At 36.8% G+C, this 25,055-nt stretch overlaps 1 protein-coding gene across 4 annotated transcripts; it reads right to left on the minus strand.

The window, feature by feature from the left end:
• Positions 1-124: 124 nt before the first annotated feature.
• On the minus strand, positions 125-24,339 carry LOC133312155 (probable serine/threonine-protein kinase SIS8). Of its 4 annotated transcripts, none has more exons than XM_061513312.1 (18): positions 23,908-24,339; positions 23,690-23,788; positions 21,566-21,959; positions 20,076-20,279; positions 19,158-19,346; positions 18,727-18,971; positions 14,198-14,317; positions 13,867-13,956; positions 12,041-12,136; positions 11,190-11,288; positions 9,598-9,718; positions 8,535-8,820; positions 7,425-7,548; positions 7,302-7,321; positions 1,498-1,654; positions 684-972; positions 485-557; positions 125-358 (listed from the first exon to the last, which is right to left on the minus strand). In XM_061513312.1, the coding sequence occupies exons 3-18, from the start codon at positions 21,821-21,823 to the stop codon at positions 276-278; spliced, it is 2,454 nt and encodes an 817-aa protein (XP_061369296.1). In that variant the 5' UTR covers positions 21,824-21,959; positions 23,690-23,788; positions 23,908-24,339; the 3' UTR covers positions 125-275. The 4 variants fall into 4 exon arrangements, with proteins under 4 accessions (XP_061369296.1, XP_061369294.1, XP_061369295.1 ...); XM_061513310.1 differs by having other exon boundaries at positions 18,712-18,971; XM_061513311.1 differs by lacking the exon at positions 23,690-23,788 and having other exon boundaries at positions 18,712-18,971.
• Positions 24,340-25,055: the final 716 nt, after the last annotated feature.

Raw genomic sequence — 25,055 nt, forward strand, 5'->3', positions numbered from 1 at the left:
ATTATACCTTTTTGAGGCAAGAAAAATTATTCTACACTCGACTAGGATAGATTTTTTTTTTTCTTTTTAGTTGCACAAGGGGAATGCAAGGGATTGATAGAAATCAACTTTCATTGCCCCACAAAAGACTATTGTAAGACGGGGAATGCACGGAAGCACGTTTCAACATGTTTTGAGAAAAAAGAACAAAATTCATTCAGTTTACATCAGCCGAGAACACAGTGAAATAACTATACTCAAAGTTCACTATGTACAAAGATGAACATTGCATCAGCTCAGCTCATTGAGTACTCGATGTCCACCAAGCGAGACAGGATCTCCTCACAACTTGGCCGCTCATGTGGTTCTGCCCAACACTCTACAAACGAAACCAAGTAACCAGTTAAACTAGATGGGATCTGAATTATGCCATCAATATAATAATAATAATAATAATAATAATTAAAAGGCCTTGAGTCATGAATATTTTGGCAGATGCACAGACCTGAAATCAGCCTGCCCAGCGGGCCTTCAGGAATATCCAATCTGGATCCCTCATTAGCGACAGCATAAACCACCTAATCAGCAGAGAAAAATCACAAATTATTACAATTTCAGGACTCAACGAAGAAAATTTTAAATAAAGAACCATAACGGGAAAAGAAATCATCATGGAAAATGAACAAATCGTCTATCAAACATACCCTCTCTGGAGGTACGCCTTCCCATGGCCTATTCAAGGTGCAGAGCTCCCACATTATAACTCCCAGGCTAAAGATATCACACTTTTCATTGAATGGTTCATTTCGAATAAGTTCAGGTGCCATCCATTCTGGGGTTCCAGCTGAGGAAGAATCTTTCATGGGAGAATCTGTTATTATTCTCGAAAGTCCAAAATCACAGATTTTCACTGTCCAATGCTTATCCACTAGACAATTTGCACTTTTCACGTCACGGTGAATAATCTTCATACGATGCATGTGCATCAAGCCCCTACACCCCACCAAGGTATTCTCGTCAATGTCAATAGATCAAAAGCAATATTTATCAATATCAACTATTAAAATAAGATAACCCACGAACTTGAAAGTAGGCTTTTACAGAACAAACAATTTCACTAACAAATACGTTTGACTGAAAAGCAAGGTCACCTGGCACTTGATAATAATTTCTTGTGGAAATAAATAAATTAAGTTCAAAACTTTGGATGAGTTGTAGATTCCATTTATCTTTCATCAGAGAAAAACAAAATTCAAATTTTTTATTTGCCTTATATTGAATATGGTATGATCCGACTCCGTATTCCACTTGGTAGAATGAGCAGAAAATTTTTTACTGCTGTCTCCAACATTGAATATATATTAAAAGAATTATGAAAAAAAGATAAACAACTCAGATTTCTCATATGAAAGTGAATGGACAATGAAATATATATGCCTTATATTCGAAAACAATGGAGAACTAATGGATGTGCGTAATGAAGAGAATCTGAAAGGTATAAATAACAAGAATATCTACCTGCATATGTCACGCAACATCCTTAATCTCCTCCGCCAGCTAAGCTTCTTCTTTTGACCGCTCACATGAATCAAGTAAAACAAAGATCCCATCTCCATATATTCAGTAATCATTGACAAACGTGGAGGCTTTGTGCATGCACCAAGAAATAAGATCACTGCATAAAATTAATCACTTGATAAATAACAGCTGATCTCAAAGGAACCATGCTTACATGATATTAGATAAGTAGTTGTTTACTTCCTGTAGATGTAGTAGCAGTCTATTGATTTATTGTACACGTGCATGTATCAGATCTTTTCCTCCTTTCTGTTATAGCTTAGTTAGCTTTCTGTTTTGTTTGTTAGATCTGACTCATCAGCTGAGTCAGCATCCTCACATTCTATATATTGATAGAGTGTAGCTTTGTGTAAGTTCAGATTTCATAATACAACTTCTGATTCAAGACATCTTCTCTCTCTCTCCTTTCTCGCATCTATGGCTTCTCTCAAGAACTCGAATATGGTATCAGAGCCCTCATTCTGAGGGCCTGATCCATCTTCGTCCTTCATTATGTCTTTAGCCTCCAACTCTGAGAACAGCGCTACAGCTGATAACAGTGCTCCAGCGTCTTCGAAGTCGAACAAAGAAGCAACGCTAATGGAGAATCATGCTCCTCTCCTTTTCAGTCATCAAGTTACAGTTAAGCTTACAGAAAACAATTATCTATTCTGGAATCAGATAATTGAGCCGATTATAACGTCACATCAACTTCATCGCCACCTCGTGAATCAAAAAATTCCAATCCAATATGAATCGGAAGAAGATCGATTGAATATGATTCAAAATCCAGCGTATGTTCAATGGCTCACACAAGACTTGATGCTTTTGTCTTGGCTCTTGTCTACTATCTCTGAATCTGTTGCGAATGAGATATTTGGAGTAAAGTATGCTCATGAAGCGTGGGATAAAATCCACAAGCTCTTTCATGGAGTCATGAAGTCAAGATCTCGTCAATTATGCTCAGAACTCAAATCTATCAAGAAAGGAACCAGATCTGCGAAAGATTACTGGTCTCGCATCAAAAGCCTATGTGATTCTCTCAAAGCCATAGGAAATCCAGTTACGAACGAAGATAGGACTGATTACATACTGGAAGGACTTCCAGTTGAATACAACGTGTTCGTGACTACTGTTTATGGAAGAGAAAATCCTTATTCGATCGAAGATCTGGTCATTGAGTTAATGACGCACGAACAGATGTTGTTAAAACAGAGTAAGTCTCTTCTCGAATCAGCCACTGTGAATGTAGCTCAAAAACAGAGTAATACTTCAGGATCTGCTCCTCTGTTTGCCCCTGTTTTCGCGATTCAAGAATAGAGCACTAGTCAGACCTCTGTGCAGACGGGAATTGATGATTCTTTTCGTTCTAATGTTTCAAATAGAGGACGAGGACGTTATAATGGCAGAGCTAGCAGAGGTCGAGGGCGTGGAAGTAGACAAAACGTGTATTGTCAGTTGTGTCACAAGTATGGCCACGATGTGAAGAGATGTTGGCATCGCTTCGATGAAGACTTCATGCCCACTCTTCCTCCTCTAGAAACACAATCGAATGGTCCATACTTTGCTTAGAGACAGCCTACACAGACTCAACAACGATCTTAGTATGTTAGGCCTGTTCAAGCTTTTCCTCAAGCTATGATTGCTGCACAACCTAGCTTACTTCCAACTCCAACCTCTACCCCAGCCATTGAGTGGTTCCCAGACTCCGGTGTTTCACATTATGTAACTTCTAGTCCTATGCATTTACTGCAGAGCAAGCAACTGAGTGGTTCTGATCAGACCATCATTGGTAACGCGCAAGATTTGGCTATTCAAGCTATTGGTTCCTCAAAATTTACGTCATCTTATGATTCTAACAGATGCTTGCATCTTAAAAACTTGTTGCTTGTTCCTTCTGCAATGAAGAATCTTATGAGTGTTAGTCAATTCGCTAAAGATAACTGTCTATTTTGAGTTTCATCCAAGTGTTTGCTTTGTAAAATCGCAGGGATATTCTTCTTCGAGGAATACTTGGCAATGATGGCCTTTATCATTTTTCAGATATCTGCCTTGCTTCAAATCCAGCTCATTCTTTACGGTCTTCCACCAGTTCAAGTCCTCAACCTGCTCACACTGATAGCTTTCCTCATTGTAATCTTGTTGAAAGTGATAATAAAGTTGTTGATCAGCCTTGTAGCGTTAATCAAACTTGTATGTCTTCTAATTCTACATACTTCCTATGGCATTGTCGTTTGGGACACCCCAATCATGTAACCTTGACAAAGGTGCTTAACTCTTGTAATATTCCAATCTCTAATAAAAATGCAAGTGATTTTTGCTCTTCATGCTGTATTGGAAAAGCACATAGACTCCCTTCATCTACATCACTGACTAAATATAATACACCATTTGCTCTCACCTACAGTGACCTATGGGGACCAGCTCCTTTTCAATCTACCGTGGGGTACACTTCCTATATTTCCTTTGTAGATGCTAACACAAGATACACTTGGATATATCTGTTAAAACAAAAATCTGATGCTCTTTCAACCTTCAAATAGTTTCACTCTTTGATAACAACTCAATTCCAACTTCCTATTAAAGTTTTACAAACCGATTGGGGTGGGGAATTTAGACCATTCACTGATTATCTCAAACATCATGGCATCATTCATAGACTTGCATGCCCACACACCCACCATCAAAATGGGGTTGTAGAGCGCAAACATCGTCATATTGTTGAGTTGGGATTAACCTTGTTGTTTCATGCCTCCTTACCATTAACTTTCTGGGATTATTCCTTCCTTTCAGCTGTGTTTCTCATTAATAGGGTCCCAACAGCCTCATGGAGTTCTGGTGTCCCTTATACCAAGTTGTATAATCAAAGCCCAGATTATCATTTCCTTAAGGTGTTTGGATGTGTGTTTTCCATTTCTCAGACCTTATAATCATCATAAACTTGAGTTTCATTCGCAAGAATGTGCATTCCTGGGTTATTCCATAAGTCATAAAGGGTATGTCTGTTTAAATAAAGAAGGCAGAATCTACATCTCAAAAGATGTCCTCTTCAATGAATATAGGTTCCCTTATGCCTTTTGGACAAACACTAAGGCTGATCTTCCACATGTCATTCCCGTTTCTGCCCAGATTCCTTTGGTGTCTCATCCTTCTCCCTCAGTTTCTGAGTCAATTTCTCCAATTGTTTCTCCTCCTTAACAGCCTTCACAGTCACCATCTACGTCTGGTTCCTCCATTCCTTCCTCTCCTAACACAGTTCCTGCATCTCCAGAGCAATATTCTGACTCTGTAACTCCATTGCAGTCGTTCAATGCTTCATCTTCTTCTTTTTTCGCGTCTAACTCAACTTCTTTATCCCCTAATTCTGAGTCATCTTCAGCTTATTCATCCTCCTCGGGTTCTGAGTATGTCCCCCCTAATTCTTTAAGGGAATCCTCACCTACTCATTCTATTATGACCAGATCCAAGTCTCTGACCAGATCCACTACTTTACTGGCTCATATAGAACCTTCCACAATGAAGCAAGCCTTAGCCAGCCCACCTTGGCTTGAGGCAATGAAAGTCGAATACAATGTTCTTCCCATGTCTCTTTGCCCTCTACCAGGAAGTCAATTGGCTGCAAATGGGTTTTTAAGTTAAGGAAAATCCTGATGAAACAGTGAACAAGTATAAGGAACGGCTAGTGGCTAAGGGATTTCATCAACAAGAAGGTTTTGACTATAATGAAACATTCTCACCAGTGGTCAGACCCGTTACTATTCGAATCATATTTACTCTTGCTCTTACTCATTCTTGGTCTCTTAGACAGCTGGACATCAACAATGCTTTCCTCAATGGTGATTTGCAAGAGGATATTTACATGAATCAGCCCCCTGGATTTGAGAGTTCTGATAAGAAACTAGTGTGCAAGCTCAACAAAGCTTTATATGGCTTAAATAGGCCCCTAGAGCATGGTTTGATAAATTGAAGGGTTCCTTGGTGATGTTTGGCTTCAAGTCCAGCTGTTGTGACCCCTCTTTATTCATCTCAAAGACTTCCTCTCGCTGCACCTATATCCTTGTGTATGTAGATGTGTAAAGAGCCAATTCAACCAAAAAGCTTAAGTTGTTGGGTGAGGCTATATTAATGGTTTTATATATCTCAACACGCCCCCTCACACGAGAGCCCACTGGGTTTGAAGGGTGGACAATGCACAGGCCCACCTACCTATGTGAAGAAAGAAATTCCACTAGAAAGAAAGGGGGCGGTGAGGATCGAACCCAGTACACCGAGACTCTGATACCATGTAAAGAACCAATTCAACCCAAAAGCTTAAGCTGTTGGGTGAGGCTGTATTAATGGTTTTATATATCTCAACAAGATGACATAATAGTCACTGGCACTGATGCTACCTACATTCAATACCCGATTAGTCAACTTCATTCTCAGTTTGCTCTCAAAGACCTTGGCAACCTAGATCACTTTCTTGGGGTTGGGGTGAGACTCATTTCTCTGGTGGTGGTTTACTTCTGTCCCAATGCAAATATATCCGTGATTTGCTTACTCGAGCTGACATGTTTGATGCAAAAGGCATCTCCTCTCCCATGCCTTCTAGCTGTAAACTTTCAAGGTTTGGCTCCAATTATTTCTCAGATCCTCATCTCTACAGGTCAGTTGTGGCCTGTGGGTGCTCTCCAATATGTCACCATAACTCGTCCAGAGATCAACTATGCAATAAACAAGGTCTGCCAATTCATGGGCAGCCTCTAGATGATCACTGGAAAATAGTAAAAAGAATTCTCAAATACTTAAAAGGGATTGTTACGTTCCGGCTTGTGCTTCAAAGGGTTGTCCCTCAGCATCCCCTCTCTGTTACTGCATTATGTGATGCAGATTGGGCCAGTGACCCTAATGATAGGAGTTCTACATCCAGAGCAGCTCTCTTCTTAGGTCCTAATCTCGTTTCTTGGTGGTCCAAGAAACAGACCTTGGTAGCAAGATCAACAGCTGAGGCTGAGTATTGAAGTTTAGCACTCACTTGTGCTGAAATTTTGTGCGTTTAATCACTCCTTCGCGAGTTACAAGTTTCCTTTGTTACTCCACGAGTATTTTGTGATAACTTGAGCACTGTGGCCCTTTCTCACAATCCTGTTTTGCATGCTTGTACCAAGCATATGGAGTTAGACATATTCTTTGTTCAGGAAAGAGCTCATGAGCTTATTGTTTCTCATATTCCTGCTTCGGATCAGTTGGCAGATACTCTAACTAAGGCTCTTTCCCCTGGTCGTTTTGCTGAGTTAAGAAACAAACTCAGGGTTCTTGATTCAGTGCCTCAAGACCCGTGAGTTTGCCAGGATGTATTAGATGATAAGTAGTTGTTTACTTACTGTTGATGTAGTAGCAGTTTATTGATTTATTGTACACATGCATGTATCAGATCTTTTCCTCCTTTCTGTTATAGCTTTGTTAGCTTTCTATTTTGTTTGTTAGATCTGACTCATCTGCTGAGTCAGCATCCTCACACTCTATATATTGATAAGAGTGTAGCTTTGTGTAAGTTCAGATTTCATAATACATGAGATACTCTTACAACCATATATAAACAATATCATTCTTACAATTTTGACCAAGAAAGAATTTGGTAGAACAATTATTCCAGTTGTCATACTAAATAATAAACAATTTAGGATGTTTTGCATAAATTTCCATATCTAGAAAACAAAATGCCCAAGATCAAAATGTGAAAAGCCATAACGACATAAACTAGTTAGGATGCTAGAGAGTACCATTAGGATGTCGGAGCCGGCTGGAGGAAAACAAAAAGACATACAAAAAGAAAAGAGACTGGGAGTCAGCAAATGTTGGATGTAACAGAAAATTACTGACAAACAGCAAATCAACACAAATACCTGAGAATGGATATCTCATTGCAGAAATCTTCCATGTTTTCAGCAGTTAAATCCTGCTCAAGGAAAACCTTGACTGCAACATCTGTACCATTCCATAAGCCACGGAAGACTTCTCCAAAGAACCCTGGAAAAGAATAGAGCAACCATGCACCATAAATTATACGAAGCTAGTTGTTTTCAGGGCAGTTCAAATCATGGCTTGAAAGGAATAGTTTCTGAATCGTCAATGGTATCATATTGTTCGAGGCTTACAGTTAGTAGCAAATTAAAAATCAACTAATAAATTAAGCTTAAAACAAGTTCAATAATAATATGATGATATCTAATTTTCTAATTTTATCTTTTTCCCCCAAATACTGAGACTCAGTTCTGATTTCTTTATAAATTACAGAAGTTGAATTTTTTTTCCTTGTTATGTTTGATTAGTTTTTGGGTTCCACAATAACTAGTTCTTAGTTAGATTTCTTTACTATCCTCCCCATGAAACCCCAACATACGAGGGTAGGAGTGTATAAAATCCTTGTATGCAATCTTACCCTACTATTTTTGCAAAAAAATTTCCTTGATTTGAACCCCATGATTTTATTACAAAGAAGCAGCTTTACCACTACTCTAGGTCGGTCCTCTTTAGTATGATTTCTTTACCAATTTGTTAATTATTTAATTTCTTTCCACCTTCCCAATACTATATTTCCTAGCTGAAACTTAAATGTAGTGCTTCCTTTTCTTTTTCCTTATTCTTCCCTTAAAAGAGATCTACACTCATAGACAACCCCAAGCCATGAAATTGTTGAAACCATACAGGAGAGGAAGAAAATGAATCATCCGATTTTTTCAAGTAGAATTTAGTTCCAAAAGGTTTTTCAAGGCCCTCAGAGATCAGTTTCTTCAATTTAAATCAGACAATGGTAAAACCAGGAAAGTTTCGAGTTGGTCGGGACAGATCCGATCTAGATCTGTCTAGATCACTCACAATCAAGCACAAATATGTACAAATCCAACCTCAAGAAATAGATGGACTCAAGTGATTCAGCCGGAAAGAGTGATTCACAATCATTTTAGCGATTCAATCAATTTTGATAACTATGAGAGGAGAAAGATGAAACTTACCAATCCCAACACGAGTTCCAACAGTCAATTCTGAGAAGTCAATATTCCATTCTTCATATGGTAACAGAGGTTTATTATTGAACATTGGTGATCCAAGGACTTTATTCCAAGTCGACTCCAGTTGGTCATTCATTCCATATCCTGATGGCGTGCTTCTCTCAGAAGCTTCTCCTCTATGATCATGTGGTGAAGTGGGTAGCGACATTGCCTTCTGCGAAGTTACACGGTCTCGGTGAAGAGAATATAAGGGGGAACTTTCGCGATAATCAAGATGGAAATTTGACACCTGTGATATCGCAGAATGGGAATCACGTGTAGAACTAGGAAAATATTTAAACTGAAATAAACAAATAATCCCCCCCCCCCCCCAAAAAAAAAATAATAATAATAATAATATTAAAAATGGAAAGGAAAGGGCAATGACAAATTTCATGTTTTAAAATTTAAGCAGAAGCTAATCCAATATTTGTGTGTGTAAAGTCACTCTCATGAACCAATTACCCCAAAAGCTTAAATTGTTGGATGAAAACAAATGAATGGTTTTATACTACATCTCTAACACGCCCCCTCACGAATGTGTTCTTTGAACTTGAAGAGTGGACAATTCACAAGCCCAGCTACCTTGTGCTGAATTCAACTTTTAATTAAAAGAATGAAACAACAAGGATTGAACTTTAGACTACTTGATACCATGTCATGAACCAATTACTCAAAAACCTTAACTATTAGGTAAAGACACATGAATGATTTTATATTACATCTCAAAGAGTAACACATGTATTCCACAATCATTAAATGGAATTAGGACTGTATTCCCAATTATTGTAAAATAAATTATATTATAATCATAAAAAAGTATATAGTTGTAAATTTGTAATCTTTCTTTTGATAAGAAAAAGATTAGACTCGTGAATTATGACTGCAAATTGCTCTCTTCTAGATTCTATGATGCAACCAAACCACAGTCGTGATGAATGGGAGAGGCTGAAAGATGCCACAGGCAGAGAGGAAGAAGGTTTAAACAATAACATATTCCATTGTTACCAAAACAATACAGACATACATTTTTCTGAAGATCTGCACTGCTAGTACTATCATTTGCAGAATGGGACAACGAACTATCATCCCCTTGTTCTCTCATAAGACGGTTTTGCTTTAGTGTTTCATTCATTGCCCGTACAGCCCTACATTGATTAGATCCTGGGTTATCACAGTATTAAAACAACTTTTAAATCAGCAAAAGGACTCTTACAATACATTACACATTTAATTAAAATAACAGGGGATTATGCACTATGAAAATTGAAAATAAAGGATCATCAATTCACTTGATTAAAGTACAATTATAATCATGCTTTTTTTGTATTAGTTATTTAGCACAAAGCAGGTACCATTTACAACAGTCAAGCCTCTAAAAATATATCAAATTAGTAAGTTGAGTTATAATACAACCAAGGGTTAATTGATCAGACAATCCAAACCTGAAGTTTTTATATTTTGGACAAAAGAAGTATTTATGACGAAAGGAAAAGAGTACATAACATGGACATAAGGAATCCTCCTAAAACAGAGAGAAAAAGAAAAAATAGCGAATCCCCTTTCATATCAGATAAAAGAAAAGCTTTAAAAATCCAATGGATACCCATAACAAAGCTCTACACCCCCGGCACATGTCCTTCAAGAGGAAAAAACCGCCTATTCCGATAAAAGATGAGGTGGTAAAAATCTACAACATATACTTCATGCATTACACTTAAAGGTAAATGTACAATTCTCCAGTGAGAGAGAGAACAGACTCCACATCACATTAGCTCTATCAGTATAAGCTTAAATAACGAGAGCATACAACAATTGTATTCACAACTCTGGATTGTGGAAATACCAAAGAAGACCTAAAAGACTACAACTAAGTTAAATCCAACTTCAAATGACAAAAGAAGTTTTCTCCAAGAGGACCAAGTCAACCGCTACTTTCTAAATGCAAATTCCAAGTACTAACATGTCTAGTCATTTATGAGATTAAAAACAAATAAATACAAGTACTCTACTTGACGAGCTTGGTGGCTAAGGTATCATCATTAGTTTTCTGCTAATGAAAAAGAGTAACTGTGTTTCATATTATTAACAAAATATTTAGCAACCCTAACAGAGTTGTTAAAAAAAAAAAAGGTGAACAGATCTAATCTTGAATAACCAAATGCACAAAATAACATGAAAGAAATTTTTGTAAAAAAAACAATAACTAGATACACAACAAATACACGTGGTTAAGAAAAAAAATGATCCAGGGAAAATATGATCTTTAACATGTCCAGGAATGAGCATGCATACGTCCAGAAGGACAAGTCATTCGAATTGAGAAACAAAAGAGAATTAAAAAATGGAAAACAGACAATTCAGTCAAACAATTCAAAGGAGAAAACAAAATGAATCATCAAAGATATAGGTATTGAAGACATGGATAAATGTGTTTGGATAAGCTTGTCTCTGAAAAAACTTACTATCAAATGTTCAAGAGATATTTTGGCTGAAAAGTTTTTTGAGAATAAAGCAATCAACACAAAACATGCAATAAGCAATTTAACATCGATCCGCACCAAGGACGGTACACTTAAGCATATAAAAATCCAAAAGCATAATAGACCAACAACCAACCTTGCGATATCATCACCAATCTCTGGTGTAATGCTGATGCTTCTTCTTCGTATCCTACGAGCTTGTGATGAGGATGCACCATCTGACTTATAGCTGGATCTGAAAAATGAACAAATTCATATATTTGAAAATGTGAGGGGAAAAACACTCTCATAAAAGGAAATAATCTTTACAACACCTAGTCCACTGCACCACCTAGACTGGTGAAATTTTTTCATTTTCTTTTATTTCCTTAATTTACTTGGTTATTTGAAGGTGAACCTTGGCACAACAGTTGATGTTGTCGCCAAGTGATCCGGAAGTCAGTGGTTCGATCCATGTAATTAGCATCTTGCAAATGCAAGGTAAGGCTGCCTATTATAGACCCACACAATGAATCTAACCCTTCCCTGGACCTCGCACATAACAAGATCTTTATAGAACCATTTTGCCCTTTTTTAACTTAGTTATTTAGTTTTAGGCCTTATCAGTTTTAGGTGGCAGTTCTTCATATGAAATCCAACTAACCAATATCATTGCTTTTATTAAAACTTGAACAGACACTAAATGTGAAGATATTAAGGATCTATGCAACTAACAAAATTTCAATAAGTAATTGCAACATCATTAAGTCTAGAACCCATAAAAATCAAATACATGCTCCGATGAACTGTTTCATATATACAATAAACAAAAGTGAAAAACATGGTCGAGCAACCCAAACTTGGATAAAATGAAATTGAAGAGTTAAGACGTGCTTGGTTTTCATTCAATAAATAAGAACACAGTAAAAAAATGTAAGTGAAAAATTAAGTAGCCAGCAGCCACTCACTGAGTACGAGCAAATATTAAGGGATCAGAAAGGCATAAACCTTGATGTAGCCTGGTCATCAGAAAAATCTCTAAATGCTGCCCTATCACCACTAAGCTTGGATTGTCCACGTGCTCGAAATGATGGATGTTCTGGACTGCAAAACCACAAATATTTGAAGCACAAAAAGAATACTGAGCATAAATTAATAATATTCTAAGGTAAGTTTAGTATGGAACTTGGAGATTCATTTAGCTAACCTTGCCACTCAATTCACAAATGATAATACACAGACCAATTAGAAAGACCAAATTGGCAAGTTTAGATGATATACAGGATAGACATGCGCACCACATTGGAAGACCTGATATTTTAAACCATGAATAATTTCTAGCAGAATGTGGTTTTCTAGGATCCAACCATTTGATGATCAAAGATTATTATGTTAATCAGAAGTGCTTAAATTTACATAAATTAGATATTATTAATTGAAATTTAATAGTATATATTTGAAGACAATATGCTATAATTGTATTACAAAATCAATCTAATACCAACAAGTCGTGTGAGATCTACTAGTCAGTAGATTACAAAGAGCTCTAATATCAGAAAAGGGGGGGGGGGGGGGGGGGGAACTTCAGCAAATAAGACAAGCAAAGTAAAATACATGCTAAAATTAGCTCTTTCTTTCTTAAAAACAAAAATCTGAATCAGCATTATTGATTCAAATTTAGAAAATATAATTGGGTACACAGAACTTTTCTCGCAACAGCATTATTATGAAACACTAATTTGGTCCTCATAAAATTGGGCCAAGTGAAATGAAATTTCATCATCAGTTTCATTATTGCAATTCTGACAAAAGCTACTTCAGTTCTATCATCTTGGACAAGATTCTAAACATCAACATCACCAATACCATTATCCCAAAGCAAGATCCTAAACATCAGAGCCAAAAAAACTATATGAACTACTTTCAAAAGCTCATCTTCTTGGTTTACCTTGAGTTGATATTCAACTTTGTTTTTAAATGGGGATAGTTCACTTGGTAATAGGCTCTGATAACATGTCACACAACTAATTGTCCCAAAAGCTTAAGCCATTAGGTGAAAGAAGATGAATGGTTTTACATTTTATATTATATTTCAAACATGAGTTAAATGACCAAACATTCACCTTGTGAAGCCAAGATTTCTCTAGAGAAATACAAGTCTTTCCCTCTAAATTGGCATTATTAATGACAAGAAGAACCATTACAGAAATAACCATTTTCCATTTATCATCATTTTCTCCTTTTATCATTCTCTGTCGGGGACCAGACCAAATATGTCTTCATGTAAATAATCATTGTTTAAACAGAACTAGTTCCAGGTAAAGGTAAAGATGAAAATCATGATAGAGAAATAACAAATTTCAAAAACACAGACCAGAACCATTACTTTTCTGTAAATTTTAAAATATGAAAAAAATCCCACGTTTGGAAAGGGTAATCATCAATGAGTGTAGCTAATCTATCGTGTCAAACTGGGTACAGAATAATTTCAAATTACATTTCTTCATACTGACAAATACAGGATTGTTTTTCTTGCCAGCAATGTCATGTAATCCAGGCATAATGTCAAACACTCTAGGCTATCCGCAACCTAAACCTTAGAATACTCACAGGGACAAAGAGCAAATCCAGAGTCAAGAATATACCTCATAATGCTAGCCATCCAAGTTAAACTAAAGGCTTTATCTAACATTTGAATTGAAGAGAAGTTTCTTTTCTAAAAGCCATCATCAATGAAGTAACTAAGACCAAGATCATGAACAATACCAATAATTTGTTCTGGACCTAACAAGCATACTAATATCAATCCAAAACACAAGGAAATTATGAATAACCTTGAACTAGCAGTCCTCTGTTCAGCAATGGCCTTTCTCCGACTACGGCGACCAAATGCAGTTGCAATGTTGGGTTCACTATGAGACAAACTGGGGGAATTGACAAAACCATTCAACAAGAAACGGTTGGTATTCTACATCTTTAAGAGACTCTAGTCAAATAAGGTTCACAAACTATACAAAAAAATAAAATAAAATGATCATAATAAAAATATATATATTTTTTAAACTGAAATGGGGAAAAGAATAGAGAAGAAAACCTTTAACTGAAAAGAAAACAATGTGACGAGGGAAACACTTAACATCTTTGGATAAGGAAGAGAAGTATTACCTCAATTTCCCGTCCAGACTGGTATTTGATCGTAACATCATATTTCTCAAAGGAAGGCCTGATACATTTGAAGATGCTTCAAATCTTCTATGGAATTGGAGGTTTTCCTCCTTTTCGACACTGTAGTTACAATGTGGTAATATGCCACATCAGAGAAAAGAGTGTCATATCAACATCAATCTGACAGGAGAACTTAATTGCATGAATTTGACAACTATGAGGACAAGATTGTTAATTTGTTAACAATTAAAATTAGGGGGAAATCTATTGAAAAGAAGTTTTTGTATATTGATATTGAATAAATTACATGAGTGAGTATTTATACAAGAAAGAATCGCTAAGAATGACTAAGCGATGACTAATCAATCCTATCACAATCCTAATCACAATCAATTCTAATCAATCACAATTAATCCTAATCAATCATAATCAATCCTAATCAATCATAATCAATCCTAATTAATAGGAAATAAAAACGGAAACATGTTTGAATTCTAATTTTCTACACTCCCCCTCAAGTTGGGAGGTAAATATTGATCATTCCCAACTTGCCAATCAAGTCTTCGAATGCTGGACGGTGTAGGCCCTTGGTAAGGACATCTGCCGTTTGCTCTTTGGTTGGAACATATATCAAATGCACACTTCCATCATCTAATTTTTCTTTGATGAAGTGACGATCAACTTCCACGTGCTTTGTTCGATCATGATGCACAGGATTTTGAGCAATGCTAACAGCTGCCTTGTTGTCACAATATAGTTTTATTGGTAGGGAATATGAAATCTTCAACTCTTGAAGAAGTCTTCTCAACCAGATTCCTTCACAAACTCCATGAGCTAAAGCTCGAAATTCTGCTTCAGCACTACTTCTTGCAACCACTGTTTGCTTTTTGCTTCTCCAAGTAACAAGATTTCCCCACACATAGGTGCAATAGCCTGAGGTAGATCTTTTGTCTACTGATGAGCCTGCCAATCTGCATCAGTGTAGATTTCAATTGTCCTTTTATACCCCTTTTTAAAGAATAATCCTCTTCCTGGAGTATTCTTGAGGTATCTAAGCACCCTATAGACTGCACTAAGATCTTCTCCTTGGGTGAGTGCATGAATTGACTAATCATACTCACCGCAAAGGCAATGTCAGGACGCGTATGAGATAAGTAGATTAGTTTACCAACCAATCACTGATATTGTTCTTTATCCACCTCATTCCCATCTTCAATACCTAACTTGGTATTAGGTTCCACAGGTGTCTCAGCAGGTTTACACCCTAACATTCCTGTTTCCAACAAAAGATCTAGAACATATTTCTTTTGTGTTAGAGTGATACCTGTTTTGCTCCTAGCAACTTCCATACCAAGGAAATATTTGAGAGTGCCAAGGTCTTTGAGTTCAAATTGAGCTGCTAGAAATTTCTTCAAGGTGTTCAATTCCTCAATATCATCACCTGTAAGAATTATATCATCTACATATACAATAAGAATAGCAATTTTACCATCCTTAGAGTGTTTGTGGAAGAGAGTATGATCAGTCTGTGCTTGAATGAAGCCTCTTCTTTTGACTGCTTGTGTGAATTTGTCGAACCATTCTCTGGGAGACTGTTTCAATCCATATAGAGACTTTTTTAGTTTACACACTGATCCATTTCCCTTTTCAAAACCAGGTGGAGGATCCATATAGACTTCTTCATGTAAGTCACCATTTAGGAATGCATTCTTCACATCTAACTGTTGCAGAGGCCAATCTAGATTGGCAGCAAGAGATAAGAGAACTCGGATGGTATTGACTTTAGCAACCGGAGCAAAAGTCTCATGATAATCTATCCCATGAGTCTTAGTGAAACCCTTTGCAACCAATCTTGCCTTGTATCTGTTGATGCTATTATCCGCATTGAATTTTATTGTAAACACCCATTTGCATCCTACTGCCTTTTTTCCTTTGGGTAGGGTCACTATCTCCCAAGTTCCATTTCTTTCTAAAGCATTCATTTCTTCAAAGACAGCATCCCTCCATTTTTTATCATTGAGAGCCTCATGTATATTTCTCGGTATCTTTGTACTATCCAACATAGTATTGAAAGCACGAAACCCTGGGGACAACTTTCCATATGAAATATGATTAGAAATAGGATGAGTAGTACAAGATCGAGTACCTTTTCTGAGAGCAATGGGCAAGTGTAGATCATTTTCACCATGACACTCAAGTATTGGGGTGCTGGAACTAGAACATGGTTCAGAATCCTGGCAGTGTAGAGGCTCTGGGTTATTCACACTTTGAGGAGGCTTTCGCCTGCTATAAACTTGTCCCCATTTTGAGGAGGCTCCTGATGGTGAGGATTCTGTAGCTCCCCCTGTTTCCAAAAGTAGAGGTAATACTGTGGCATTAATAGGTTCCCATGACTGATCTTCATCTACTCCTATAGACTCCCCCTGAAGAGAAGTCGAGGGGAAGAAAGGGTCATTCTCAGAAAAAGTGACATCCATAGAGACAAAGACCTTACGAAGAGAGGGTGAATAACACTTATAGCCACGTTGAGTAGGAGAATAACCAATAAAGACACACTGGAGAGACTTAGGATCAAGCTTAGACCGTTGATGGGAGGGAATATGGACAAATACAACACAACCAAATAACTTGAGAGGTAAGGAGGAGACACCTCGGAAGGAAGGGAAGATACGAACAAGACTAGAAAGAGGAGACTGAAATTTCAGAATGCGAGATGGCATTCGATTTATCAGATACGAGGCAGTGAGAACTGCCTCTCCCCAAAGATATTTAAGAACACTCGTGGTAAACATTAGAGTCCGAGCAACTTCAAGGAGATGTCGGTTTTTTCTTTCCGCAACTCCGTTTTGTTGGGGTGTGTCAGGACACGAGCTTTGGTGAAGGATGCCATGTTGGGAAAGATATTCTCCAAGAATAGAGTTAAAATACTCTTTGCCATTATCTGTACGAAGAATTTGTATAGCAACTTGGAATTGGGTTTGAACCATGGCATGAAATTTTTTAAACACGGATGCAGCATCGGACTTATCCTTTAGAAGATACACCCAACAAACTCGAGAATGGTCATCAATGAAGGTAATGAACCATCGAGTACCTGAAATATTTTTAACACGGGCTGGACCCCATATGTCGCTATGAATTAAGGAAAATGGGGAAGAGTCATAGTGAACTTTAGAAGGATAATGAGCACGAGTATGCTTGGCAAGTTGACAAATATCACAAGAAAACAAACTTGGACTTTTATTAATAAATAAGTTTGGCAACAACTTCTGAAGATAAATAAAATTTGGATGGCCTAGCCTACGATGCCACAACATAACATCATTACATGAATCAAAAGGAAACATAGAGTTTTTTTCTACGAAAACAGCTTCATGAGTCACATCCTCCTCAAAGTAGTAAAGTCCACCATCCTCTCTAGCACTGCCAATCATCCTCTCCGAGTCCTGTTCCTGAAAAACACAACCATGTGGAAAGAATTTAGCAAAGCAATGCAACTCAGAGGTGAGCTTGCTAATGGAAATGAGATTACAAGTCAGAGAAGGAACATAAAGAACTGATGTCAAAGTAATCAGCTCAGAAAATTTAATGGTTCCGTGTCCCGCAATCTGGGAAAAACTGCCATCGGCGATCTTGACCCGAGAAGGTTCAGAATATGGAGTGTATGAACAAAACAAGCCAAGATTACCTGTCATATGATCAGAGGCTCCAGAATCAAGGATCCAATGATTTTGACTATCAACATGGAAAGTTGTACCTTGCTGGACCACATGACTAGTGGCCTTAGGAGGTTGCTCGTGGTAATAAAAAGAGTGTTTTGAGGAAGCCATGAATAAAAAGAGAAGGGTTGACCGTTGATGAAAAATCAAGTTTTGTAAACTTTTGATCTGACCTCTGGAACAGGAAGGGGAGAAGCCGGCGAGAAGGTTTGTGCAAGTCGCGACGGAAAAAAAACGTCTGGAAAGCGGCGCGTGGTGGCGCGTGCAGCGGCTGACGGCGATGGGTCCAGCGGCGGTCGACTCGTCGGATCCTTCTGAGTCGAATGGTCACCTCACTTTTTTGATCGGAGGTCAGTAAACTAGGTTTCTGTGTTGGACAGATTCAAGGCGGTGTTTAGGAGGTGTTTGACGGTGATGGAAGTGTTTGGATGGTTATTTCAGATTTGAATTAGGGTAGGAACGAACCCGCTTTGATACCATATTGAAAAGAAGTTTTTGTATATTGATATTGAATAAATTACATGAGTGAGTATTTATACAAGAAAGAATCGCTAAGAATGACTAAGCGATGACTAATCAATCCTATCACAATCCTAATCACAATCAATTCTAATCAATCACAATTAATCCTAATCAATCATAATCAATCCTAATCAATCATAATCAATCCTAATTAATAGGAAATAAAAACGGAAACATGTTTGAATTCTAATTTTCTACAAAATCAAATCCTAGAGAAACGAGAGGTAGCAGAAGTGCAATTAAGCCAAAGCAAAAAATAATCAATTTCCATACCTCTCAGGATCTAACCTCTCTGAAACCCCATATAAGGGACTGTTTGGCTCTAGTGGTGAATCACAAGAATCATTTTCTGCTGAATCACTCTCTCCTGCTGCAGAAATGTGGGTCATAAGAATTGACTTGGTTGATCGGGGCAACAGTTGGCCAGGAAAACGCATAAGATCAACCAGCAATTCCACAGAATTTAACACAACTATCACAGACATATGCTTGTATGAGTCTACACATTCAGCAGCCCCATCATTTGGAAAACCCTGATAAAAAGAATGGCGAAACAAGACATCCTTCAAAATTAGATATATAGTAAACAAAATTGAATATTTATCATTTAGTTCTTTTGCTAAACACATTGTATTAGATTGAAACATTGGCAAACAATTAGTCAAGTGATGGCAGAGAGAAATTGCAATTTGCTTCAACCAAAAGAAATCACAGCTTACCATCATAAGCCCGCTTTCAAGACCTACAGTATCTGCTAATACTTTAAATAAGATGGCTCGAGGACGGCATGAACCATGCCTTATTTGCCCCAGCATCTGGACACCACGATTCTCAAACATGTGAGAGGATTCCTCTAGTGCAGTTTTTGCTGGACTTTCTACATGTGGTCGTTTATAGAAATCAGAAACCTGTGTAGAAATTGAGGTCAAAATAAACTCAGTGTTAGAGAATAATATAAACTATTAAAAAAACCCTCACCCAACACCTTAAAGTTTTGGGTTAAAGTGGTTCTTTACATGCTATCAGAGCTTTTGTGACCATAAGGTCATGAATTAGCCCCTCACCACCCCCCACTTTCAAGTGGAATTAAATAAGCACAAGGTAAAACCAAAAAAATTGGGCCTGTGCAATATCCACGCTTCAAGTCTAAAGGGCTCTTACGTGAGGGGGTGTGTTAGAGAATAATATAAACCATTAAAAAGACCCTCACCCGACACCTTAAGATTTTGGGTTGAAGTAGTTCTTTATACTCAGAGCACCTTTTTACTATGCTTTGAAAATAAACTAAATAATGAATCAAGACAATGAAAAGAAAATTCTTATAGATAATTGAAACTAATCCCATTAATGCTTATCAACAAACATTTAAATGATAATTAAGGTGGAATAATTTCATTGAAAAAAATCAGCTGAATAAAATCAGAAAGTAGAGAATGTGAATAGCACAGCCAACTAAAATGAACAAGTCTCTTGAAAATTGCCACGGGCTATTTTGGAAAGTATTTGACATCGTAAAATACATTTTTGTACAAGGGGAAAAAATCTTATCACATGATGAAAGTGGAGTAAGAATAATATTAAGAAAACTGTACACAGTAAACAAGAGCTACAAAATTAGATACAACAAAAGTACATACTAATCCAGCTATCTTCTTAATCATTGCAGCTGGGTTTGAGTTCAATCCTTTAACCAATGCCACAATTAGTTGCTTCAACATAGATAACTTTCTATCTTTTTCTGCATCCACAACAATGATATCAGCCCTAAAACCCTCTCCACCCAAAGCATGAAGCTCCTCCAAAGTAGGAATACCATCAAAATATTTCTTGAGTCTTTTCTCCTGCACATTATCAGATTAATTGATGACAATAAAACATGTTGGAAAAAACATTTTAGTTACACATGAAGAACAGGAATACTATATATAAACTAAAACAATAATACATGCCATGAATGAGCAGAAGGTTATTGCAAAACAATTTAAAACTATATTGCTATGCAAATGGCTAGTACAGCTAAGTAACCATAAGAGCTTAACAAAAAAATATGTTAAACAGAATGGGCTGAAATATGATCATCTTCCATCAGGAAACTTCAATAGAATATGTATCATAAGTTACCACTGTCAAATTCCAGAATATACCCAGTTTACCTCTTGCTGAAAAACTAAATGATCTTTTCTTCAACAATCGATGACACCACTAATGATAGTATGATACTATATACACTAATTTATTTTCACAGGCTAAAGACATGTTCTAATCCTTTGCCTCTAGTCTGCACCAGGCGAAGCAAATGCAATTTGCTATGCCAGCTCCACTAATTACGTCACTGACATGGATGCTACACCACTCTTACCAAGTAGCTGCAAGAGATCCCAAATGCTGAGTGCTTAATATTTGTAGTTTGTATTACACTGATTTTTCCTAAAAAAGCTGCTTCTCATAGGGGTCTTCTTTTCCCATTTTTCCTAAAAGAAGAACTATCAAGAGACGACGAAGATAGTACAGAACAGAAGAGAGTATTGTCCCAATACATGAAGTAAGATAAACAAAGAAAAATAATTCTCAAAAAGATATAAAAAATAAAAATTGTTATTTCAAAGGATGTTTTGCTCCCAAGTGACTAGAACTAAAAGTTCAAACTCAATTCAATTATTCTCAACAAATGGAATATAACATTGTTTGTCAATTAATTTTTTTGGACTTAATCGTTCCAAATTAAAAACTCCAATTCAATGAGTAAGTCATATTGAAAACACAACTACACTCCAAGCATGTGCACTTGTAACATGATCAATAAAAATGCACCATGCTACAAACTTCTCATGTATATTATTTTAAATTGTGAAGGAAAAAAGCATAAAACTAACACAATAAGAGTTCTATAAAGAGCAAATATCAATGACTCAAGCAAATTTTGGGGGCAGGAATTGTTATATAAAACAAAGGAAAAGAAAATAAAAACTCTTACAACTTCGGTAAATGTCTCTAAGAAGTATTGAATTTCACTTAACAACAAAATTTACGCACAATAACAAATTACTAGCAATTCTACCAAGTGCATTTATACATCCTTCTAAATAAAAAATTACGCACAGAAGGTGATGTACGAATCAATCCTCACCGGAATGACTGAATAAAAACCATTTGGTATCGGTTCTGAAAGCATTCCAGTGCGCCAGAGAATTTGTGACGCCTTCTGAGGTGTCATAACATCTTGGTTCGAATGTCCAGGTGAATCTTTATTATTCAAGATCTCATCTTGAGAACCCAAAGAAACAGATCCAAAGTTTTCAATGAAATCTGAAGGCCACCACACATTGGATGGCCTTTGCTCTGTGGGCCCTGCATCTTCTCGTGTCTCCTCCATGTTCTTATACATTTGGAATGTAAAACCATTTCGCTGCACTTCTTAATCCATAAGAGATGTATCAAAGCTAAAGGTGGTTCTAAACCCACAAATTATTGAAACGCATACTTTAGTAGCTCCAACTGTTTCAAGCCAGAGGCTACATAACCTGCATGAACCAAATGAAAGGTATACGGCATATTATGATGAGAGAACAATATCAGTATATAAGAAAAGAATTTTTAATTCATTACATACCACATGAAACTGAAGCATTTCCAATCAAGACTCAATAAAGTTCAGTACAAAAAAAAAAGTTGAAAAGTTTGTTAGAAATACCCTAGCTCCTCCTGTGCAAGAATCTCTCTCTGGACTAAATTGCCACAAGTCACAGCTGACATTTATGGGTCAGTCACTGAGATGATTCCAGAAGCAACCACAGGAGATTATTTCAGAAGTGATATTTTCAACTACGATGATCTCAGAGGACATAAAAAGAAATGATGAACTCAGTCCAAATCATGCATAAACATTCAACAACCATGGGGGGTAAATCTCTCAGCAAGTTTGGCATTCCCGTTATATCCTTTTCATGGTTATGCCACACAGTAACATCAGATATTGAACCTGTAATCTACCTTCACTCTGAAAAGGATGTTAAAACCATATGACTAGAAGTTGACTATTGAGACCTTCTACAGACCACTTCCAACTCAGAGTACATTCCTTCCACCAATAAAAGAGGAAATAAATAGAGCGTGCCCCCAACATCTATGATGTGGCTATGACCCAGAAAATGGCACTAGGAAACTCAAATATCCACGTTTAAGGGCAGAAATTATCTTCAATATTGGGTTGTGGATATGTTATACGGTGATTATATCAAATAATCAGGCCATTGTTGTGAATGCCAAAAATGTAACATTCACATCCTTGTGCATAATGGGCTGAATGCTGATATTTCCATTCCATATATACATTATGTACAATTGTAACTCCAAATGCCACGCATTCATATTATTTCCATACGTTATTTTGTAGATTATTTTCAAAATTGTATGACATTTTACTAGTTCATAATATGATTCTCCAAAGTGCCAAAGCAAACAGTAATTCAGTCACCTCTCCACACATTGGACCAACAATGTTTTGTATGTGAACAACTTAAGTCTCACCGGTAAATCAGTACAGTACGGTCCACTAAAGCAAGAAGGGACCCTTTACCTAAGATCAAACACTCAAGCATAAACATAGCATACAGTCATGAGTATCGACCATCACTTTTTACAACTACTTGTTGTACTACTGTTCATTGCAAATTTAAAGGAAAAACTGCTGGCACAAAACTGAAGTCTCCAAACGTACATCTTTAATCTATTTATATTAATTTCCCTGATTTGGTATACCAAAGATTCTCTCCCATACCCTCTTCTTTCAAGTTTCTTGATTTTTATCCTAATAGTCTTAGTCTTCATCCATATCTTTCCAACTAAACCAACTATCCATACTCAAGTCCCCAAGTCTACTCTCTTCTCTTTCCAAAGTCAACGTTGCTTTCCATATATGATTTCTACCCTTGCTTTAGCCAAAAACCGAAAGGGAGAGCTTCGGATTTCATGTTACATCATCTCCTTTTATTAATTCATTCATTAATGCATTTCTATAAAGAACCACAAAAACTAGTTACTTCAATAGAACAACACAGAAACCGCCGACTATAAAAGAAGCTTCTCAACTAAAGCAGCAGCAAAAACTTCGAAACAAGCATGAGGACCACTTTACAAGAACTCAATTTCAAATTTCAAGAAAATAAATAAATAAATAAAAGTCGAACTCCAAAGTCCAAGATTTAAATCGGCAATAAGCAAAAGAGAAAAAAGAAAAAGAAAAAGATTATACCAAAGAAAGCATCGATGATCGAAGGTCCAATGCAAAGTGAGAGAGAGAGAGAGAGAGAGAGAGTGAAGGATGCTTAAACTGATAATGCTATAGCTACAGCTGTGACAAAAGAAGAAACAAAGATAACTGAATTCAAATTGCCGCCAATAAGATGAGTAAAATCCAAGAATATAGAGTGAAGAAGAAGACAAAAAAGAAAAGAAGAGGAGTGGTTATACCTTCACAAGATCCAAGCAGTTAAGCGAAAAAAAATGCTTCTCGTCTTATATAGCATTTGAACCTCAATCTCTCCGCATCATCGCATCAACCTCGCTGGAGCCATTACATACACACACATAACACACGCCAATATGAACGGAGAGAAAAAGACAAAACTAAGCGTGATGATGGAAACGAGGAACTAGGAGAGAGAGAGAGAGAGAGAGAGAGAGAGAGAGAGAGAGAGATTTGATTGTTTTGGGTTTAGGATTTGATGGAAGAAGAAAGCGATGGCTTTGCTTTGGGTTTGGGAGAGAATTAAGAGTTTAGAGAGAGAGTGAGCGTGTGTGTGTGGAAAGAGAGAGAGGTGAGGTGGGGAGTCACGTGCCAGAGGGATCTGGAGAGAGATCTCTCTCCGACAGCCAGCTAGCTAGCCTCCCCTTCCTCCGCGTGAAATCAAAACTCTTCACTCTGTTTCCCCATTTTCCTTTTCTTTTTTCATATTCATTATTATCTTATAATAATTTATTAACTTTTGTTGTAAAGTCTAAATCGTCATATATGCCTTAGCAATAATGTCATATATCAAATATTTTTAAATGAAAATATTATCCGCCTCTTTGTGAAAAAAATTATAATAAAACTCACACTGTGCCTTTTAGTATATCTTATTCGAATTATTTTTAATAACGAAGTGGGGTTACTACATTTGACATGTTCGTGTTGTATGGTTTTAAGATATTTTTCCTCTCTAATGGTGTAGTATGTTAATATTATGAAAATCTAGTGAGATAGTAATATGAATTGGAGCTTAAAAAATAAAAATTGAGTCACTTTAGATCTCATGCGAACACTAAGAATCAAGGGATGAAGGGCTCGGTGACTCTTGAGGCTAGAATTCAACGGAGTAAAAATACTGATGAGTATTGTGTCGAAGATACTTCTTCAATGGTAATAGTGAAAATGGGTATTTATGCAGATTTCCCCTTCGGTGTGAACCACATTGAACCTAATTATTTTGCACTTGTGAGTCCATTGCGAGTGAGACATGTGTATGGGTCATGTGTTGTGATGAAGCATACTTATAAATTAAGCAAAAATAGAAAGAAAAAAAATATATATACACTTTTAGATTCTAAACTTAAACATAGAAGAAAGTTATTTCGTT

Source organism: Gastrolobium bilobum, unplaced genomic scaffold (genome assembly GCF_033153095.1).
Source record: "Gastrolobium bilobum isolate Gb01-03AN ecotype WA unplaced genomic scaffold, APGP_CSIRO_Gbil_v1 utg7613, whole genome shotgun sequence".
NCBI lineage: Eukaryota > Viridiplantae > Streptophyta > Magnoliopsida > Fabales > Fabaceae > Gastrolobium > Gastrolobium bilobum.